We start from the raw sequence: 23487 nt of genomic DNA, 5'->3' as shown, positions 1-23487 counted from the left end.
CTTTAAACCTTTGCTATTCAAATACCCATCCAGATACCTTTTTTTTTGTTGTAGTAGTAGCCTCCACCACTGTCTCTGGCAGCTCATTCTGTACGTGCACCACCCTTTGCATTAAAAAGTTACCTCTGATTCCATTTAAATCATTTCCCTCTCATTTTAAACCTATGCCCTCTAGTGTTGGACTCCCCTACCCTGGGAAAAAGACCACGGCTATTCATCCTATCCATGCCCTTCAAGATTTTATAAACCTCTATAAGGTTGCCCCTGAGCCTCCAACACTCCAGGGAAAATAGTTCTAGCTATTCAGCCTCTCCTTATAGCTTAAACTCTACATCCCTGGCAATATCCTTGTTGCACCTCAAATATTACTGGAAAGAGACGCTTTGAAAAAGTTTGTTGTTATTTTGACATGTTTCCAGCATTCAGTCTGCAAATTTTAATTCCTATCAAAGCTGTCTAAACCTAGTACTTTGACACTGTCAAATTACTTCAAGGGACTAATGGCCTACTCTTGTTCCTACTTGTCATTGTATCTAAATGCCAGCATAGATTGTAGAATTTACATTTTAATTGTTTTGCAATCCTGCAGAAGTCTATTAAACTCCATTAGTACTCTTTTTCATGGAACTAGCTTCCGCCTTTCTGAATTTGTCAAAATCTGACCACACCTAGCAAGTGAGCAAATAAACTTTAGATTCATTTAAACAATAAAATCCAATTTGTTCAAATCTTCATTCATATTCATATTGTCAATTTCCAATTCTGAGAAAGATTTTCTTACCCTGTTTTTTGGATGGTTAGAAGGCTTGATTGCTCTTACATAAAGAATTGACAGGTACTCATGGTTATTTCATTCAGCCATTTTTCTGAAGTTTTCTCCAAATCATTTTTGGTTTAGAATAATACTTGGCTTTCAATGTTTGATGTAAAACCAGCTAACCATTCTTTGCTCTAACTGTTTAAAAACACTACAGGTTTAAAAAGTTGGCTCGACAATGTTCAGGCACGTGCTCTTCAAGTCAGTTTTATTTCAACTTGCACAGTACAAAACATCGACCCACTGATTATTTGTTCCTCTTATACACACCTAATTCTCATCCAATTATCTCTTTTATAACTGCCATCTGTTCCTTCGTTCCATTTGGTGCCAGGTATCCCTATCTGACCCTTCGCGATAACCTGTTTCAATCTCTCCCACAAGGAGACACCTTACAGTATGCACTCAGTATATGTTTCAATGGACTCACCTCTCCTCTTTCTAAGCTGCAATAGATTTAGGTATTTTGAGGTAATCTCCCATCCGAGTATTAGTTGATCAAACCTTTTCTGAACCACCTTTGATCTGTTTCTAACGCATTTACATCTTTCTTAAATGAGGACACCAAATTAGAGGATAACATTCCATTTGCCTTTCTACTCAGTATACAGTTTTTTAATGTTCTATTGAGAAGTGGGTATCATTAGCAAGGGCAGCACTTTTTGGATTGTGTGGCTTATTATGCCGTGGCAGAAGGTCCATAAGAAAGGACAATGAATTTTAATTGATAGTGACCAGGAGATCACATACACCTAGGTACTCCAGCCAAAACTCCTAATGACATTGGTATTTTTATTGTCCTATCAAGATTTATGGGTATGTTTGGAAGGTCTAACACTCATTTATAATTCTTAACGAGTGTTTAATAGACCAGAAGTCAATTATTTGAGCTTGAAGTATGGGTCTGAGCAGAAATTGCAATGGAAGGGAGCACTGTATCCAGCATATTAATTACCCTGGTTCTCCTAAGCATAAGAATTTGCTCCCAGTTGTAATGTGGAATGCAGTTTTCAGGTGTAGCTGCAAGAATCTGACACTTGTAGCTATTGCTGAACTGATTCTAGCAGTTGTGGGTCTACAATACAGCAGAATGTGGCTGCTTGTGTTCTGAACTTCCTTCTTCTTTTTGCCCCTTGTCCTGCAGTTGATGTTGCCTTACTTTTCCCAAGATATGGGGAAGATCCAAATAAGCAACAATGTGGAAACTGTGTATTTCTGTTATGTTTATCTGCTCAAAGGAAAGACCAACGGTAGCCCCTATTAGAAGCATTATCACTGTTCCTTTAGTAGTGTAACCATCACCTAAAAGTAATGTACACTGGCAAAGGCACATGCACTGTCTTTGAGACTTTTTTTTTCTGCCTCAGCTACCCTTCTTTCACTCTGAGTTTGAGCTCCTCTAAGATTCCACTTGTAGAGGGGCTTTGATTACCACCCTTGTGTCAACTAGCCATCTTTAGCAGCTAGTCTTAACAGCAGCGTGATTTCAGAATTCTTACAATCATGTTTAAATGCTGCCACAGTTCATTCTTCTCTCCATCAGCAAGCACAAGAAACTGTACAAAGCTCTAACACTAATCTTCACTTCATCATTAATGACCGTGCAATCTGCTATGTAGGTCTGAGGTTCTGGAATTTCCAAACTAGACCTCTACTGCTGCTTCCTTTTTGAGACTCTGTTTAAAGTCTTTATCCAAACTTTCTCTCATCTATTCTTTGTTAGTTTTCTTCATTTTTGTCTGATTACACTCCAATGAAAGGTACTGTGATATGGAGCATAGAATGTACGTTGTTTTATTCATGAGCGTGAGATGTTTGTTTTGAGGTTTGAGCAAACCTAGCCTTTGCTGCTACTTGATCCTCATTCACTTTTATGATATTTCCTGATTGCGCAAAGCAGCCAGTACAATACCACAGTGCCTAGGGTGCTGGACTTTGGATATTTCTAGAATTTGACTTGGGTGGCGGAGTCTAGGATTGCCAGAAACGTGGAATAAAGTGGGGTGTAAAACATTGAAGTTAATAACTAGCCTGGAGCCATACCATGCCAATACAGTAACCAAACGTCCAGGTAAGTTGTGTTTTTTTTAATTTTATTGAATTGAACTTGAAGCAGGATAGATTAAGTGTTTTAGTTTTCAGATAACCAGATTGGATGTATTTTGGCTGACAGTACATTCGTGTGATTGCTATGTTAATAGTCTCCTAACCCAATAAAATTACTGACTGGCATCTAGTTCATTTACTTCCCTTTTCTTTGCATTTCCAGTGCGAAAACAAAGATATTCGAGAAGAGAAAGACTCTCTGCTTCTACAGCTTCATTTGCAACGGCTGCCATAAGCAATGTTTGATCCTGCATTGTCCACCATGTATGTTCAAGAAATTGTATTATTTTAATTTGTACATTATATACATTCCCTGCACTGATGGACACGATCATTCTACCAAATTGCAAGGGCCACTTTGTAGAATTGTTGTTTATTGATACAAGCACACACACATACTGCCTGCAGCATACCCATCACATGGGCATTTGCAAGTACAAACATGATCTCTCCCCAGTCTGGGAACATATTGTTCAATATAATTGGGCTGTTCTCAATCTTCTGACTTTATTTCAGAGATGAAATGATGGCCAAGTCAAAATTTGATATGTGACCATGAAAGCATATATCTCCTATATTGGTCTAAACTATCCAACTGTTTGTAGATAGACTGAGAGATCAGTTAGTTTCTAACCTTCTCCTGATTTCTTTGCAACACCTCTGTCTTCAACTCCTACTAAATTTAGATAGTCTATGCATCCTGAATGCTCTCTATCCATAAAGGTACTGATAGAATTTTGTCCTAGAAACCATCAGCTCCAGTGTTCTTTCTATAGGTGTTAAGCTTGATTTGTAACAGGTTATGTTTCTGGCTGTGGATTTAAGAGTGCTGGTCACCTCTTCTTGTAATGTCCATTGCACTTTCTTTTTATTGTGCCAAATGCAGAATGTAGCATTGAGGTTTCTTAACTCAAGACATTCTAGCAATTATCATTTAGTTTCATATTGAATTATGTCCCTGAAGGTAACTGGTGAAGCTAATATTTTTGAGGCTAATATTCCCTCCGTTCTCAGCTCAGTCCTTCTAATTACCTCAGATCAGATATTCACCCTTTTGACTGGGTAACATTAGCATTTTCTTTAATAGATAATCAGTCAGAAATACTTTAGTCTGGCAGTTTGATATTTTACTCTTTTTCAAAATTCAAGAGCGTAGAATAAATGTAAATATGTTTCTTCCATTCTGCTACCTCATTCATTGTTACCCAGCTTTAGTGGGGCTATTGACATTGTCTTGCTTCTAATCTGGCTTCCTTTAAGCCTTCCTTAGTCCACATTGTCCACTTATTCAATTACTATTTCTTTCCTCCAGCCCTTCTGTTTTTTACCCTTCATTTCTCCTTTGTTGGCAGGACAAGGCAGTCAAGACTTTGAATTTGTAACTAATAGCTTCACATTACCAACCTACCCAACCATGCATACTGTAATATTGCAATTTAAAATTCTCTGGGCTTACTGGAAAACGTGACATGCAATATCGTGCTGTCAACATCAACTTCCATCAAACACGAAAATGGGTTACAGGGATCTAAGCAGATGCTTTACAATGCTGCTGAGGTTTCTGCATAGCTGCAGTCTGTTTATTTAGATTGCATCACCCTGGGTCATAGGACTTTTTTCTTTTGAAGGAGATGGATACCCTATAACATAACAATCCATGGAATGATGTGACATTAAACAATGACAAGGTGACTCCTGTGTTTAAAAGCAGACTTCAAGCTCCTTTCACAGAATTTTGAGTTCTTTTCCTTTAATTTTTAGGTTTCAGATTAAAGACTCTTGCCACAATTTATGTATATGGGTAGGGTTGATTCTCTGTATTGCAGTCAAATGCTGCTTACAGTATTTTGAGCCTGCATTGTAGCAAATCAGGTAAACATAATTTTGCTATCATTACTTTGCAGAGCTAGAAGCAATCTCCCCCCACCAGCCTACATTTCTTTCACTTTTTGAAATGAAGATGTAGAAATTCAAAGGCCCCAAGTGTTCATTCTCCAGAAGTGACCTTTTTTTTTTAATTTCATTTGCCCAGCTCCGTTGACTGCATTTTGGCCACTGAGTTTGGACTGTTAGTTTGAGGAGGTCCTCAATCAACTTAAAGATTGATGTTAGTTTGTTGATCTGAATGTGGACCTTTGGGATGACATTGATTTATGGAGAATGCCTTGCTGTGGGTGGTAGTCGCTGGTCTCCATGGGGCAATAGTCAATAGAAATCTAATCTCTATCTGTTCACTTTCATTTGACTGTCAACAATTTTTAAAGTGTAACTTCTCAGAATAAATTTTTTTCTTGATGCAGAATAGAATCCGTGCACTAACTAACTTATCCCAGACAAGGCAGTACTTAACTTTCATTTATTATGAAAGGACTGTAGCACTGATACACTTACAACAAAACAAATGCGAGTTGGTATATCGGAAGAAAGATGATAACTGGTTGTTATTTTGTAAATTATTCAGGTATGAAGTGTGATGATATCATGAAACTATTAGAAAGGTAAAAATCAATCCTTTGCCTCATGATATCATGTTAATGAATACATTTACTGATTAGACAGAAGGTCAATACTGATTTGTTTTACTTTTGGAAATGTTTAAGAAGAATTGGTCAAAAATGCAGCATCCAGCAAACAGTTCAGAAGTAAAAGTATTCTTATTTGATTGAGAGGAAGTGTTGATCTCCCTTTTCCATACAGCTTGCAGCTGTATAGAACATAGATGGGAAAGATTGTAAGGAGGTTCATTACACTCAACCCAAACTTTATCTACCCCACTATAAAAGGTGTATCATCTCTATTGTATCAGCCTGACTCATAGTTACACTGCTGCTTCTAGATGGATATTAAATGAAGCCACAATCCAACATCTTGATTCCACAATTAAGACTGATATCTCAGAGTGATGTCAGAGTAAGGGATAGCAATCCTCCAGTCCTTAACCAAGATTCTATCTAGTGTTTTGTATTTTATTAAAGGTGCATGGGCTGTATTTTACACTTGCTCCTTGGAATAGCATGGCAGTGGAGGGTGCCTGTAGCCTGTCTGCCCACTCGCATAGATAGTTTATATATGGCAGGAAAGGCATTGGGTAGCACTTGCACCTGTGGGCTAGTTGAGGCTCATAAATGGTGAATTAATGAGAATGTATGGGTCTCCTTCTGTCACTGCTGGGATTTTGCCCCTAGCGAGAGACCCCGATACTAGTTCTCCAGCTCGGCAGGTAAAACATGGTAAGCCTTCATGCCTAGGCTGGACTTATCCTTTTCAAGCATGCATGAAGACCAATAGAAGTATCATTTCTGTGAGAATGTTCAAACAGTGGTAACTTGTCTTCAACAAAGATGTTTCTTATGATGCCATTTCTTTGTTACTTTTTATTTTAACTGTGTCGACAGTTAAACAATACTTCCCTCCCCTCCATCTGCCAGGCTTTAATTTATATCTCACTATAACAGAAACTAAATTGTTATTGAAAAGTTTGATATGAACAAAAAAATGCTGTCAACATCTAAAACTATAGTCAACCAGGCAACTGGCGCTGAATATAAATCCTTCCACAAAATACACAAATAAGTGAAATCTTTTTAAAAGGATTAAACAAAACACATTCAGTGAGGGGGACAATAGCAAAGGAAATATTTGCTAATTCATTCAGCTATAACCCATGGGTTGTGAAATCCTTACTTGAATAACCAAAATTTCATTCTTTGAATCTCTGCAGTATTTGCTCTATTTGTCCATAATTTGACATGCACTGAATGGGCTATTATGATAGAATCAACTGCTCTGCTCACAAAGTAAGTGAATATCAAGCTCCAGAAGGCTTCCAGCCTTTAGGTCAGTGGCTTGCTAAACAAATCGTCTGACCATATGTAAATCAAATTCACCCTGGCTGCTTCATTGGAAGCAATAAGAAAGTGATTTACATTTCATAGCTTCTAAACTTTCTTTAATGTAGTGTAGTCACTGTTGTGCTATTAATGCACAGTAAGCTTCAGCAAACAGCAATGAGCTAAAATGCCTGGAGGTTTTTGTTTTTGAATGATGTTCATTTAAGAAACAGCTAATTGCCCATGACATAATGACACTATATAGTTATCCTAATTCCATACAGCCTCACCATATTAGGCTCAGACCCTATGGACAACTGTGTCCCTGTCTGGTGTCTAATATTCCATTGCAGCAAACCCAGGGAAATGCAAAGGACACCACTTTTCATATGGGCAGCACGTTGGCTCAGTGGTTAGCACTGCTGTCTCACAGCACCAAGGTCCCAGGTTTGATTCCAGCCTCGGTTGACTGTCTGTGTGGAGTTTGCACATTCTCCCCGTGTCTGCGTGAATTTCCTCCCACAATCCAAAGATGTGCAGTTCAGGTGAATTGGCCATTCTAAATTGTCAGGATGTGTTAGGTGCATTAGTCAGAGGGAAATGGGTCTGGGTGGGTTACTCTTCGGAGGGTCGGTGTGGACTGGTTGGGCCAAAGGGTCTGTTCCCACACTGTAGGGAATCTAATCTCCTAAATACCTATATGGATTTAATTTGCAAGTGGTGCTAAGGTGTGCACTACTGTGTTTCAGGCTCCGCACCTGTGACCTGGGAAATGTTGAGCCTGCAACAGAGAGTCCCTGACAAGTTTTCATTCTGGAAAATGGCAGTGATGGTATTTTATTAATCCAGCACATTTTTTCTCTCACTGCAACTTAAGGAGTGAATTAATAGTTTTAATGCAGTTTATTGAGAATTATTGTTCCCCTTGAGATTGAATATGTTGGAAATAAGGAGATTGGGAGAGAACATAAACTAATTATGGTGGTTGGTCAACAGAAAGTATCTTAATGTCTATTTATAAGAATGAAGTGACAATATTGGCAATAAGTTGACAGCAATTTGAAAGAAAACATCAGGATTTATCTCCCAAATACTATGCAATGATTAACCTGAACCTTGTGTTATTAATTGAATGAATCAAATGTGTTGCGGGAACTGACCAAACGGATTCAGTGCTGGCTGTTGCAAGTTTTACTGCTGTTGTACAGCAAGATAGTTTGTGATGTTTGCTCCATAATTGTTTTGTACTGATTTTTGAGCTGTTTTGTAATGATTTCAAATAAAAGAACTATTATCCTTTATTTTTGCACGTGTAACCGCTGTATCAACTCCTTTCCACAGGCCTTTCCATTTTGCCTGTGCAGCTGCTCCCTTAGTAGTGACCACTGAGTGGTGCACTAGAGTTGTTTTGGGCAAGAATGGTCATTTTTTTGTTGTTTTTCTTTCTCCCATTCTGTTCCAATGGGGGGAAATCCGCTGTCACAGCTTCAAACCCTGACTACAGTTTTTTTTCAATCTACAGTAACTTTTCATAGAAATCATAACCACTGGACTATTGAAGAACCTACTTGGCATCATTGCTCGTCAGGCATCTTTCCTGCAAAGGAATGGCAATAGGCCATTCAATCCTTCAAGTCTGTTCTATCATTCAATTAGATCTTAGCTGAATTATCTCCCTTTTTTTGCCTGTGCTGTGATTCTATGATGGCCTGCCACTTAGCTCAGTTGATTGAATGTCTGGTTTGTGATGGTGATGCCAGTAGTGTGGGTTCAGTTCCCACACCAGCTAAGATTACCGTGAAGGTTCTCCTTCTCTACCTTGTTCCTCACCTTCAGATCGGTGACCCTCTGATTTAAACCACCATGAATCATTTCTTTCTGCCAAGTGAGAAAGCAGCTTCTGGGATTATGGGGTCTTCACTGTTAGCTGATCTCTACCTTAATTCTCCTACCTAAAATAAATTTAATATTCATAGTTTTAAATTGTCAATTGACTTCTCTCTCTTTTTAGGGAGAGAATTGGTGTTCGTTGCTGTCCTTTTATGAAGGAATGCTTTCTGATAGCAACCCTGGAACACTCTCTAGCTGTGATTTTAAGGTTCTGCCCCTCCTAGAATGCCTCATCAGAAGAATTGACTTCTTTGAGATGGACAGCTGTTTTGTAGATTTCACTTGCAGCACTTTTATTTTAATGTTGAATTCAATCGGGATTTTGCAAATTCATCAGTATCACAATAATCCTGCCTAAATTGTGACATTGTGTTTCACCTGCCTGTATATCAATGTTTGGAAAATGACAAATTGAGGCAGAAACCTCCAACAGAAAATCCTATACTCAAAATAGGCTAGAATTTATAGGGTTTCATTAAATGTAAACTTTGTATTGATATTTTCTCCCTCATTTATCCGGGACATTGTCAAGACACTAGAGCACTGGTGAAGGAAAGACTCCTTTTGTATCAAAGCATTTTACCACTTTATTCACAGGGTAAGTTAAGTTTTTAGGCAGAGCACACAAAGCAGAAGCAGACATGGGACTGCTGAATAAGTGAAGTAATACATTTTGGGTGGTTTCGTTAACCAAAACACTACTTGGGTAGTGTCTCCCAACCATCGTCCTCCTGTAACCAAAAGAAAAAGGTTCTGTGTGCTGGAATGGTAAGGGAACTAGTTTTTTTTTAATTATATTCTTTTATTTTTCTACAGTCACTTTGGGAATTTAGAAAAGTAGGGATGGTGGTTAGGGCAGTTGAATGTTCCTCCTGCAGAATGTGGAAGGTCATGGTCACCACTAGTGACCCGCTGACTTCATCTGTGGGAAGTGAACCCAACTCCAGCTCCTTGAAAACTGCATTAGGGAACTGGAGCTGGATGAACTTCAGATCATTTTAGAGGTGGAAGGGGTATTTGAGGAGTTACAGGGAGGTAGTCACACCTCGGGTACAAAAAAAAGGCAGGTGGGTTACAGTTGGGGGACGGAAGGGGAACTGGCAGGCAGTGCAGGGATCCCCCATGCCCATATCCCTCCACAACAAGTAAACCATTTTGGATACTATTAGGGGGGGGGGGGAGAAGCTTACAAGTGGTATGCCATGTGGTACAGGTCTCTGGCACAGACTCTGTCCTTGTTGCTCAGAAGGGAAGAGGGGATATGAGTAGACCATTAGTTACTGGGGACTCCATAGTTAGGGGGACAGATAGGAGGTTCTGTGGTAACGAGAGAGACCCACGGTTTGTGTGTTGTCTCCCAGGTGACAAGGTTCGTGATGTCTTGGATCGTGTTTTCAGGATTCTTAAGGGGGAAGGAGTGTCATGGTCCACATAGGTACTAACGACATGGGTAGGAAAGGGGGTGGGGATTTAAGGCAGAAATTCCAGGAGCTAGGGTGGAAGCTTAGCGCGAGAGCAAACAGTAGTTATCTCTGGTTTGTTGCCTGCACCATGTGCTAGCGAGGCAAGGAATATGGAGTTGGAACACATGGCTACAGGAATCGTGCAGGAGGGAGGGTTTCAGATACCTGCATAACTGGGGCTCATTCTGGGGTAGGTGGGAGCTCTACAAACAGGATTGTTCACCCCAGAGCCAGAGGGGTACCACTATTCTGGGAGGCAAAATTTGCTAATGCTATTCGGGGGGTGGGGGGGGAGTGGGTAAACTAATTCAGCAGGGGGATGGGGACCTAAATTGCAGTTCCAGTGTCCAGCAGGTTGAAAGTAGTGAGGTCAGAAATATGGTTTCACAGTCGCAAGAGTTCACCAGCAAGCAGGAAGTTGATTTGAAGTGTGTCAAACTCCATGCCAGGAGCATCCAGAATAAGGTGGGTGAACTTGCGGCATGGGTTGGTACCTGGGACTTTGATGTTTTGGCCATTTCAGAGACATTGATAGAGCAGGGACAGGAATGGTTGTTGCAGGTTTTGCAATTTACATGATTCAGTAAAAGAGGGGGTGGTATAGCATTGTTAGTCAAGGACAGTATTATGGCTACAGAAAGGACGTTTGAAGACTTGTCTACTGTGGTAGTATGGGCTGAGGTTAGAACAGGAAAAGCGAGGTCACCCTGTTGAGTTTTCTATAGGCTACCAAATATTTCCAGAGATGTAGAGGAAAGGATAGCAAAGATAATTCTAGATGAGATCGAGCATAACAGGGCAGTTATGGGGGCTTTAACTTTCCAAATATTGATTGGAAATACTATAGTTTGGGTCAGTTTTTGTCCATCTAAAGTACTCAATGTGTGCAGGATGGTTTCCTGACATAGTATGTAGACAAGCCAATAAGAGGCAAGGCCACATTGGACTTGGTACTTGGTAATGAAGCTGGCCAGGTGTTAAATTTGGAGGTAGGTGAGCACTTTGGTGATAGTGACCACAATTTGGTTATGTTTACTTTCCTGATGGAAAGAGACAGGTATACAACCCAAGGCAAGAGTTAATGATGCGATTAGGCAAGATTTAGGATGCATAAAATGAGGAAGAAAACTCCAGGAATGGGCACAGTTGAAATATGGAGCTTATTCAAGGAACAGCTTCTGTGTGTCCTTAATAAGTATGTATCTGTCAGGCAGGGAGGGAGCCGTGGTTTACTAAAGAAGTTGAATCTCTTGTCAAGGAGAAGAAGAAGGCTCATGTTAGGATGAGATGTGAAGGTGCAGTTAGGGCGCTTGAGCGTTACAAGTTAGCCAGAAAAGACCTAAAGAGAGAGCTAAGAAGAACCAGGAGGAGACCTGAGAAGTTGTTGGCAGGTAGAATCAAGGAAAATCTGAAAGCTTTCTATCAGTATATCAGGAATAAAAGAATGACTAGAGAAAGATTAGGGCCAATTTGGGATAATAGTGGGAAGTTGTGTGTGGAGTCTGAGGAGATAGGGGAAGCGCTAAATGAATTTTTTTTTGTCTTTTTTCCAGTGTGAATACTGACAATGTTGTCAAGGAGAATACTGAGATACAGTCTACTAGACTAGACAAGATTGATGTTCACAAGGAGGAGGTGTTAGCAATTCTGGAAAGTGTGAAAATCTAGAAGTCCCCTGGGCCAGATGGGATTTATCCTTGGATTCTCTGGGAAGCTCAGGAGGAGACAATGACAACATTATGATCTACAAAAACAGTGCCAGAAAACTGGAAGATAGCAAATGCCCCCTTGTTTAAGAAGGGGAGTAGAGACAACCCTGATAATTATACAACAGTGAGCCTTACTTCGATTGTGAGTAAAGTATTGGAAAAGGTTATATGAGATAGTATTTATAACCATCTAGAGAGGAATAAGTTGGTTAGGGATAGTCAACATAGTTTTGTGAAGGGTAGGTCATGCCTCACAAACCTTATTGAATTCTTTGAGATGGTGACCAAACAGGTGGATGAGGGTAAAGTGGTTGATGTGGTGTATATGGATTTCAGTAAGGCATTTGATAAGGCTCCCCACGGTAAGCTTTTGCACAAAATATAGAGGCATGGGATTGAGGGTAATTTAGTGGTTTGGATCATAATTTGGATGACTGAAAAGACAGAGGGCAGTGGTCGATGGGAAATGTTCATCCTGGAGTTCAGTTACTAGTGGGGTACCGCAAGGATCTGTTTTAGGGCCACTGTTGTTTGTCATTTTTATAAATGAGCTAGATGAGCACGTAAAAAGATGGGTTAGTAAATTTGCAGATGACACTAAGGTCGGTGGAGTTGTGGACAGTACAGAAGGATGTTGCACGTTACAGAGGGACATAGATAAGATGCAGAGGTGGGCTGAGAGGTGGCAAATGGAGTTTAATGCAGAAAAGTGAAGTGATTCACTTTGGAAGGAGCAACAGGCATAGAGATAAGATTCTTGGTAGTGTGGATGAGCAGAGAGATCTCAGTGTCCACGTATAAAAGATCCCTGAAAGTTGCCACCCAGGTTGATGGGGTTGTTAAGAAGGAATACGGTATGTTAGCTTTTATAGGTAGAGGGATTGAGTTTTGGAGCCACGAGGTCATGTTACAGCTGTACAAAACTCTGGTGTGGCCGCACTTGGAGTGTTTCATACAGTTCTGGTCACCGTATTATAGGAAGGATGTAGAAGCTTTGGAAAGGGTTTGGGGAGATTTACTAGGATGTTGCCTGGTATGGAGGGAAGGTCTTATGAGGAAAGGCTGAGGGACTTGAGGCTGTTTTCTTTCAAGAGAAGGTTGAGAGATGGCTTAATAGAGACATATAAGATAATCAGAGGGTTAGATAGGGTGGACAGTGAGAGCCTTTTTCCTCGGATGGCGATGGCTAGCACAACTGGACATAGATTTAAATTGAGGGGTGATAGATATAGGACAGATGTCAGAGGCAATTCCTTTACTCTGAGTAGTATTGGGAGTGGAACACACTGCCTGCAACAGTAGTAGACCCCTTAAGGGCATTTAAATAGTCATTGGATAGACATATGGATGAAAATGGAATAGTGTAGGATAAATGGGCTTCAGATTAATTCCACAGGTCAGTACAACATCGAGGGCCAAAGGGCCTGTACTGCACTGTAATGTTCCCTGTTCTATGTTCTAAAGTCATCTTTATGACTGATGCTGCACAATGTATACTGGCCACATGGTTGGGCAAATTGGAACAAACCATTTTGAGCAAGGTTTCCATATGAGATGATGAAAATTCTTTTACCTTTACAAAGATCATACAGGACAGGCATCACATTGCCATCAATATGCATATGTGCTCATTTGGCATTGACAGCCTGTCCACCAATATGCCATTCAAGGAAGCCATAGATGTATGCACTGCAGAATTATATTATGTGATCTCGACTTGCCACCATTGCATGAATTAGTATTCAGTGAACTTAGCAACTCGTAGTTGAGGTCAGTTTTAATGACACCATCTATTCCCAAATGGATTAGATTAGATCACCTACAGTGTGGAAGTAGGCCCTTTGGCCCAACAAGTCACACCGACCCTCCGAAGAGCAACCCACACAGACCAATTCCCCTACATGTACCCCTGCCTAATGCACCTAGTACTACAGGCAATTTACCATAGCCAATTCACCTAACCTGTACATCTTTGGACTGTAGGAGGAAACCGGAAAAAATCCACACAGACATGGGGAGAACATGCAAACTCCACACAGACAGTTGCCCGAGGTGGCAATTGAACCCGGGCAATTCAGTAATATCTTTTTTAGGTTTCTTGACAGATGTGTGTTTGATGAAATGATATCTAACCTTTCTATTGCATATATCCAATATGTTCACAGTACATTTGCTATATTTGAATCCACAACTGCCTATAGGAGTTTCCTTCCAGGTTTCAATGGATTCCATCCTGCACTCAAATTCACATTTGAAATGGAGCTGTCAAATGGACTTCCTTTTTGACATCCTAATTGAGAAATTGATTGGAGGGGTTATCTACTACAATCTACATGCCTATCATCACTGGTTTCAATATATGCATTAGGATATTAGCAGTTTCAACTGCTACAAGTTTGGCCTCATCTGCAAAGTCATAATCAGAGCCTGAAACATTTTTAGACCAGGCATTCTTAATGCTGAAATAGGATACATCACAGCCATACGGTGAGATAATGGCCATCTGAATAGTTTCTCACTGTATATCATCCAAACTCATGAATGGACTTAAGGTAATTAATTTTGGCCTTGAAAAGTGCCGAGTCTTACCTCAAATTATCCGGATGGGTAAAGTATCTCAAAATGTTTGAGCAACAAATGTAACTGGCAGTTTCATGCTAGTATCATACAGTGGCAATACAAATAGTGTTTGCCATTAATGGGATACTGCCATCAAGCCACAAAGACTTGCTGACTATCACAAAAATAAGTAAATGTGGTCTATGAATTTCAGTGCAGGTGTGTTGCTACATATGTGTGTTAGGAGAAAGTGAGGACTGCAGATGCTGGAGATCAGAGCTGAAAATGTGTTGCTGGAAAAGCACAGCAGGTCAGGCAGCATCCAAGGAGCAGGCGAATCGACATTTCGGGCATGAGCCCTTCTTCAGGAAGCCCTACTGAAGAAGGGCTCATGCCCGAAACATTGATTCTCCTGCTCCTTAGATGCTGCCTGACCTGCTGCGCTTTTCCAGCAACACATTTTCAGCTACATTTGTGTGTTATAAAGTGCTAAAACTGGTTGATTATATCAAACAGCATAGCCCTTCATCTGTTTGCTACGCACGAGGTTCAATAAGCCCAAGCTTACAAAACTCAAAACAGTGTCCAACAGAAGCTGTGAGTACATGACTGGGCTACAATAATCTTGAGTATGTTAAGAATTATGCTGACCACCAATTTAAGATTCAAAAAGTGTGGTTCTGGAAAAGCACAGCAGGTCAGGCAGCATTTGAGGAGCGGGAGAATCAACATTTTGGGGCATAACCCCTTCATCAGGAATGGGGGGAAGCATGGGTGAGGGAAGGGGCTGAGAGATAAATAAGAGAGGGTGGGGCTGGGGGAAGGTAGGTAGGAAGGCAATAGGTGGATGGAGGTGGGGGGCTGGTGATGATGATAGGTCAGAGAAATTTAAGATTGTCAGTCAGGCTTGACTTCAGGTCTGGAAAGTGGGAGATAAGAATCTGATTGACAGTGTGTGAGGCAAAGCAGTAGTAGATGGAATTAAACAACTTAGCAACGTTCATTATATAAATCGGAGCTTCATGAAGTATTAGTGTAGTTCAGCAGGGTTGTGTGTATGTGCACATGTCCTACCATTGCAGGTGGCCTATGTGTCATAATTTTACTTAACCTTTAATCGGACAGCTCTCACTTTCCATAGTAATTCTCTGTAACTTGACGTGATTAGAACAATCCAATTATTTTTAAAAATTGCTCATAAATACAGTGCTACATTTGCATATATTAATACACGTTGTGTTCCTTGCAGACAGAAATAACATATACATACATTATGCTTGTTTCAACTCAACAATGCCAGTAACAAGCCTTCTCTCATTTATCTCTCAAAGCAACCAGAGTCAACCTGCCAGATTTGAATAATTCTTGGTAGGTGCCTGTATTTGCCAGTCATCATCTAATAGATGCATTCTCCTTAGTATTGCCTCTACTAATCAGAGTCCACTTGCCTACCAATTAGCCCTCTCCTCTTAAGTATCAACAAAATGTGTCTTTTTCAGCAGTATCAAAACAGTATTCAGTCTCCCTTGCTGTTGCGAAGGTGGGGTCAATTTCAGAAGAAGCAGGGTTTGAGGGTGTGGAAAATTGCAACAGTACTTCCACAGCCCTGTTAAAGACATACTTTAAATTCTTGTTTATTTACACTGCCATTACAGGTGCCAACAACCGCATTTATAATCAGCACTGTTTATGGAGCCTACAATGTACAAATTCAATTGTAGCAGGACAATTTTATGTGGGCCATATACATTGTAAAGGAAGAGTTTATAACAGAAAGTGTTCACAGGAGTTTTTTCATTGATATTGATTGTCTCTATACATACAACAAAATAGGAAATGCAGTGGACCATTTGGCTCTTTATGCCTTTTTTGCTATTCAATGAGGTAATCTCCTGCCTTAACTTCATCTCTCCACCTATATTCTCTAATACTTAGCTCCCTGCAATGCCAAAAATCTATCAAACTCTCTCTTGAATATACTTAACAACTGAACAGTTCCCCATGATAAAGAACTGAAAATAAATTTATCCATAGCTCTGGAGGAATTGTTTTGGCAGATGATTCTAAGAATAGTGTTCTCTTGAGTATTAATAAATGTAGGCAAAAACAATAACTGCAGATACTGGAAAGCAAATATTGGATTAGTGGTGCTGGACGAGCACAGCAATTCAGGCAGCATCCAACGAGCAGCGAAATCGACGTTTTGGGCAAAAGCCCTTCATCAGGAATGGCTTTTGCCCGAAACGTTGATTTTGCTGCTCGTTGGATGCTGCCTGAACTGCTGTGCACTTCCAGCACCACTAATCCAGTATTAATAAATGTAAACAGGCTACCTCTACATAAATACAGCCTGACCTATCACATGATCAGCTCAGGGTGAGTCATTTTTTTGGAATGCTGTTGTAATTGACAAATGTTAAAATGGACACAATATGTAAAATTGTGCTGAATGAGAATTCTGATTAGGTCAATTGATGCTAAAGGGCATTAAACATTATTACCTTCTGGAAATAGTTAACACAATAATCAGCTAAATATAATGCAGATAGGGTAATTTTATGGATTTTGCATGCCACATTGAAGTAAAAGTGGGAGTAGCTGTACTCCCTTCAGTGAACTCCATACATGGTGCATACATATGTAAAGATCCCCTCTATCCACCCTCCTTTGTATATTAATTATTTCCCTTTCAATACAAAATTATAGAAAAAGCAAGAAGAGGTTGAGTAATTCAAACAAAACACAAGAGAGGATTTTACTTCAAGTCTGGAAAGTGGGAGATAAGAAACTGATTGACAGTATGCAAGCCAAAGCAGTAGTGAATGGAATTAAACAACTTAGCAATATTCATTATATAAATTGGAGCTTCATGAAGCATTAATGTAGTTCAGCAGGGTTGTGTATATGTGCACATTTCCTGCCATTGCAGGTGGTTTATGTGTCATAATTTTACTTAACCTTTAATCGGACAGCTCTCACTTTTCATAGTAATTCTCTGTAACTTGACGTGATTGGAACAATCCAATTATAAAAAATATTGCTTGTAACTACAGTTTTTTATTAGATTAAGCTTTCTATAAACCAAGGTACCCATGTGAACTACCTCAATAAAGATGCAAAGTAATACATTAAAGATTCTCACCACCCCACCCCTGCCCTTCAACTGCACCCATCCAAATGATCCCTTACCACTGCTCATCGGAATTAAAGTAAAATGACCAGCTTTTCGTAAATCCATGTGTAATTTGCACTTTTGTTGTGGTTTCACATCATTACTCTTTGACTGGAAGGATTATTTTTGAGCAGTAGACATGCAGTTTAAATTGTAAATTCACATCAGTGCCTTCCACTCCTTCCTTCCTTACAGTAAATTTATCCCAAAAAGTAGCACCAACTCACACATAGGAAAGGGCAATTAAGCATAAACATTGTGTTCAACATGACTAACTTTAACTCAAATATATGTGTATGCCTGGAAAGAGAAAGCAATTCAAAAATTTATGGCGTAATGCAAGTACAAGGCTTTCTAATAACAACAGGCCCATTATTGCCCAGCATCTATTAATCTCCAGAAGAAACACCATCTGCAAATAAAAAGGGGAATTAATAATGATCTAAGATGTAAAGAATGACTTTATGAGTAACCTCACATTCTTAAAAAGGTTAAATTAAAACTTACGTAATGGGAAAAGAACTAGAAGTGCGATTGAACTTTTTTTTTACACAGCAAGGGCATCTAGAATATCACATAGAACGGTAGAGTTACAGGCCCTTTAGCTCACCCTGTCTGCGCTAGACATGATGCCATTCTAAACTAATCCCATCTGCCAGTACATGATCTGGAACCTTCTGTTCCCTGCTTGTTCATGTGTCTGTCTAAATACTTCTTAAGGGTTTCTATCATATCTGCTTTTACCACCTCCTCTGGCAGCATGTTCCAGGCACCTACCACCCTCTGTGTAAATAAACCTGCCTTGCATATTTAATATTTTGGCCCTGGGAAAAAGACACTGACTATTCACCCTATTCCACGCCTCTCTTAATTTTATTTACTTCTATTAGGTCATCCCTCAGCCTCAGGCTCTAATGAAAACAATCCAAGTTTGTCCAACTTCTCTGTATAACTCATACACTCCAAGTCAGCAACATCCTGGTAAACCTCTTTTGTACCCTCTCCAAAGCCTCAATGTCCTTCCTCTAATGTGGCAACCAGAACTCTCACAATACTCCAAATGTGGTCTAACTAAAAGTTTTATACAGCTGCAGCATGACTTTGCCATTTTTTATACTCAATGTCCAGCTACTAAAGGCAAGCATGCCATTCGCCTTTTTACCCAAAAGGATGGTGGAAGCAAGACTGGTCATATTTTACAAAAGACAGGAATTGCACTTTCTGTAATTTCCAAGTCGAAATGCTTTATGAGGTCAAAATGTTCTTTTTCCAAAAATATGCTTGATTTTTACCATTTCTGATAAGTACTTGAAGGTAGGACAGTTTCACAGCTGTAGGGAAAGGGCAGGTGAATTGGACAATTTGAAAAATACAAATGGGATGAGCAGTCTTGTATAATTCAGCAAGATTTAATCGTCATGAAACTTGGGAGGGTGAGGAAACACAGAATTGTATGTCTAGAGCAATGGTTACCAATAGGTGTCTATAATGCGACAACAATGTGCAAAGTGTGCCACTTTACCTGAGCACTGAGACCATGTCTGTGCCTCCAATCACCTCTAGAGCTTTAAGCATTTATTATTGAAGGCAGTATCTGCTGACACCATATGTCCCTATCGACTGTGCATATGCAAGCTTCCAGAACCACGGATGCGCACTCTTCCGATACTGAGTATATGGTGTGAAAACAGTGGGTGTGCCGTGGTATTGTTTGTCTTGTTGTTGTGTACCTTGATACTGAAAAGGTCGGGGACTATTGACCTGGAGCATCGTTCACAATCTCAGGATGTCCTGAAGAATGCTGCAGCTAATGCAATATTTCAGGAGTATAGTCATGTGAGAAATGCTGCCGCTAATTTGTACATAATCCTGTAAACAGTGATGGCTAGGTCACCTGTTTTGGAAATGCTTATTGGAGAAATGTTATGAATTAAATATATTTTTTGGGAAATGAAGAGTCTAAAGCATTTCAAATTATAAATTAAGTAATTAGATTAGATTAGATTACTTACAGTGTGGAAACAGGCCCTTCGGCCCAACAAGTCCACACCGACCCGCCGAAGCGCAACCCACCCATTCCCCTATGTTCAATAAAACTCAACTTGGAGTCATAGAGGTGTACAGCAGAGAAACAGACCCTTCGGTCCAACTCATCCAAGCCAACCAGGCATCCCAAACTAGTTCCATTTGTCAGCATTTGGCCCATTACCCTGTAAACCCTTCCTATTCATATACCATCCAGATGCCTTTTAAATGCTGTAATTGTACCAGCCTCAACCATTTCCTCTGGCAGCTCATTACATGCACACACCACCCTCTGTGTGAAAACATTGCCCCTTAGTTCCCTTTTAAATCTTGTCTCCATGCAGTACGTTACATCCTTGAGTTTCTCATTACAATTGCAATATTTTTAATGTTTAAAATATGTATTCCATGCCCAGGATACAGTTCAAGGCCAAATATTTCAAATGGAATAATTACGAAAAGTTTGCTCTGCTTGGTACGTTCCACTCTGAGGTATCTCAATATGATTTCAATGCTTTTGATATTTACAACGAACCTTCCTTTGCATGTATACAGCCTGAGGTGTTCTACGCAGTTTCCAGTCTCACCGCTTATTATGGCTAAAAAGCCTGACACAGTAACATTTCCTCATTGCACCTCTGTGATAAGTGCCTCAAGCTTTATTGACCTGTTTTAGTGATGTTGGTTGAGGAATAAATATTAACCAGGACAATAAGGAATAATCCCCTGCTCCAATAATGTAGCATTCAGTTTGTATTACCACAAGAATGTTAGCCTAGATTTCTGTGCTCTGGAATGGGATTTGAACCCAGAACTTGTGACTCAGAGTCAGAGAGCTGCATTACTGGCTCCTCATCGTCATCATTCAGTTCGGACTAAAAATTTTAAACCAGAATAACCAGTTAATTATTGCAGTGTCATTTACATGCAAATTCCAGTTTTATGATTGATGATGACTGAGGAGGTGGGTACTGTCTGACCTTTATAACTCAAAGTGATAAACAGGAAATGACTCGGCAGTTTGATCAGGCTAAACAATTCCTTTCAATGGTCCAGACAGGAATCATTGCTCAAAAACTCTTCAAGCATGTGTCCTAAGAGAACTCGGACCCTTTATAGTGCCAGGCTATAATTATACTGCCTCACCTCAAAATGGTTTTGTCCATGTATTAACATAAGGGTGGGCAGCATTTTTTTGCAGCATGACTGAATGAGCTAACAAGCTGATAGTGCACCCTGTCTTAGTGAACCGCCCTGCTCTGACAGAGAACAGCATCATCCTGGCGTATATCAAATATCACTCTCCACTAAACAATCTCGCTTCATCACCTATACCTGTGGCAACATTAAAACATCCAATTTTACCTTAAAAAGAAGAAATGACTTGAATTTATATAATGTCTTTTGCAACCTCAGGCTATACCAAAACACTTTGCACACAAGAAAGTGCTTTGGAAGGGTTATTAGTGTTGTAATATAGGAACATATGGATCTCAAAAGAACAGTTTATTCCTTACATTATCGACTACTTGACTTATTTTTTGTTCTTGTTTCTACTATTGGCCTTCTCTGTGCCCCTTTCCAAGCCTGGGAAATGGAAAAGCTTCTTGCCCTTAGCTTTTGCTGATGATGCCTGTAGTGATTGGAATCAAGTGGATCTTATTGATGATGAGATCCATGATTGGGGCTGTTAACCTGGGCTAATCAGGGAGCCCTGGCTGACCGACATGAACAGGGGATTCTGAATCTCCTCTGTTCAGGGACTGACTCCGAGCTGGGTGGCCACAGTCAGTGTTACTGTGCAAATGTAAATAAAGGGTAACATGGTGATGGGATACTGGCCTCTGTGCAGTTATATTAATGCTGCACAATCATCTCGTCTTGATGCTGCAGTTTGGCCCAGGGCAACCCCTCTGTCCATTTTCCTTCTCTACTTAGGGAAAGAACCAGGCCTGCCATGACCAGACAGATGGGTCTAAAGCAACTGACCATTGATATTGGCGAATGAAGACTATTCTAACAACAAAGACTTGTATCAGTTAATTTTTTATATGTAAAGTCAGCACCACAACTGTACAGAATTGATCCGATCATTCTGAAAAGCTATTATTCAAATATGTCATTGCTTGTATTCATTCATTCTACTCATTTTGGTATGTTTGTGTCCCAAGTCTTGTCTCATCATTTCTTCCTGGAGAAAGTGAGGACTGCAGCTGCTGGAGATCAGAGCTGAAAAATGTGTTGCTTGAAAAGCGTAGCAGGTGAGGCAGCATCCAAGGAGCAGGAGAATCAACATTTCGGGCATAAGCCCTTCTTCAGGAATGAGGAAGGTGTGCCAAGCAGGCTAAGATAAAAGGTAGGGAGGAGGGACTTGGGGGAGGGGCATTGGGAATGCGATAAGTGGAAGGAGGTTAAGGTGAGGGTGATGGCTGGAGAGGTCAGGAAGAAGATTGCAGGTCAAGAAGGTGGTGCTGAGTCTGAGGGTTGGGACTGAGATAAGGTGGGGGGAAGGGAAATGAGAAAGCTGAAGAAATCTATATTCATCCCTTGTGGTTGGAGGGTTCCTAGGCAGAAGATGAGGCACTCTTCCTCCAGGTGTCGTGTTGCCATGGTCTGGCGATGGCGGAGGCCAAGGATCTGCATGTCCTTGGTGGAGTGGGAGGGGGAGTTAAAGTGTTCAGCCACAGGGCGGTTGGGTTGGTTGGTGCAGGTGTCCCAGAGGTGATCTCTGAAACGTTCCACAAGTAGGCGGCCATATGATATATCCAGCTGACAAAACAGGTGGGGCTTAAGTTTACAGACACAACAAGACGATAGCATGTCTGACTGTGCAGCACCAACTCGGGACTGTAAGCCTAGATACATGAGTATCAGGTACGACAGTCAACATTCAAGGGAAGAAATGCAAATCAGTTTGGCCACTCATTGGAAATCAATTCCCAGTAGCTGTGAATATTCAAATCCTCCAGCAAATGTGCAGCGTATTGGGATAGTATCCAACCAGGTGCTGGAATGTTTACTTCACCAGGTGCACAACCAACTTTCTGTGTGAGGTGTGGCTCTGCAACATCAATAAGGTCCTTACTCCTTGGAGGGAATAAGTAAAATATTCACTCCGAACAAAAACTGCCCTTTGCAACAGACACCAGAAAGCCTGTCTGGAGAGGTACAATTGCTTTTCCATTGTACTGCAGCAAATGCTGCATAACTAATTTCTATAAATCTGCTGCAAAATAGAAGATTAAATCCATTTATGAATTACTCGTCACAGTTGGAAACCCTTTTGACTGTCACTTAGCCGTTTTTTTTATGGTTGACCTTTGAAATTCTCTATAAAGATTTTAAACAAATCTTTACAAGGACACAGAGGTGGAAATTACTTCAGCTGCTGTGTGTTGGTGACATGTTTTTTTGAGCACATTTATGGCTTCATTATAACGATGAAGACAATATTACCATAAATATCACTTCAATCTAGGATTTTGGAACCTTCTAAATTCTTGTCTTACGGCTAGAGTATTGGCTGTTGGAAACATAGTTTGTTTTTTTAGGTTACTTCAGGTTATGGGGGCATCACTGGCAATTTTTTTCTCATCCCTAATTGCCCCTTGAACTGAATGGCTTGCTCGGCTGTTTTAGAGGACAATTGAAAGTGGAGGAGTAAATTACTGCAGATACTGGAATCTGTGTTGATAACAACAAAGGCTGGAGATCACAGCACATCATCCATGGAGAGAGAGCAAGCTAACATTTCAAGTCTTGTTGAGGAGTCATCTAGACTCAGAACATTAGCTTGCTGTCTGACCTGCTGTGACTTCCAGCATTTGTTGTTTTCAACACACATTGCTATAGATCTGGAGCCACCCGTAGGCTGGACAAGGTAAAGGATGGCAGATTTCCCTTCCCTAAAGGGTAT

General features: G+C 40.3%; 1 protein-coding gene across 4 annotated transcripts in view; it reads left to right on the top strand.

The window, feature by feature from the left end:
* Window positions 1-8054, top strand: part of c16h1orf159 (chromosome 16 C1orf159 homolog) — a 68698-nt gene extending 60644 nt beyond the window's left edge. For 3 of the 4 annotated variants that reach the window (XM_072586211.1, XM_072586213.1, XM_072586212.1), the window contains one exon: window positions 3087-8054. In XM_072586211.1, the coding sequence (XP_072442312.1) occupies window positions 3087-3169 (83 nt within the window). In that variant the 3' untranslated portion in view covers window positions 3170-8054. The remainder of the gene's footprint in view (window positions 1-3086) is intronic. The other variant, XM_072586215.1, reaches the window with a different exon arrangement.
* The last annotated feature ends 15433 nt before the right edge of the window (window positions 8055-23487 follow it).

This window comes from Chiloscyllium punctatum, chromosome 16, assembly GCF_047496795.1.
Source record: "Chiloscyllium punctatum isolate Juve2018m chromosome 16, sChiPun1.3, whole genome shotgun sequence".
In the NCBI taxonomy this organism is placed as follows: Eukaryota; Metazoa; Chordata; class Chondrichthyes; order Orectolobiformes; family Hemiscylliidae; genus Chiloscyllium; species Chiloscyllium punctatum.
Note: the sequence above shows the minus strand (reverse complement) of the source record. Positions and strands in the feature narration are given on the sequence as shown.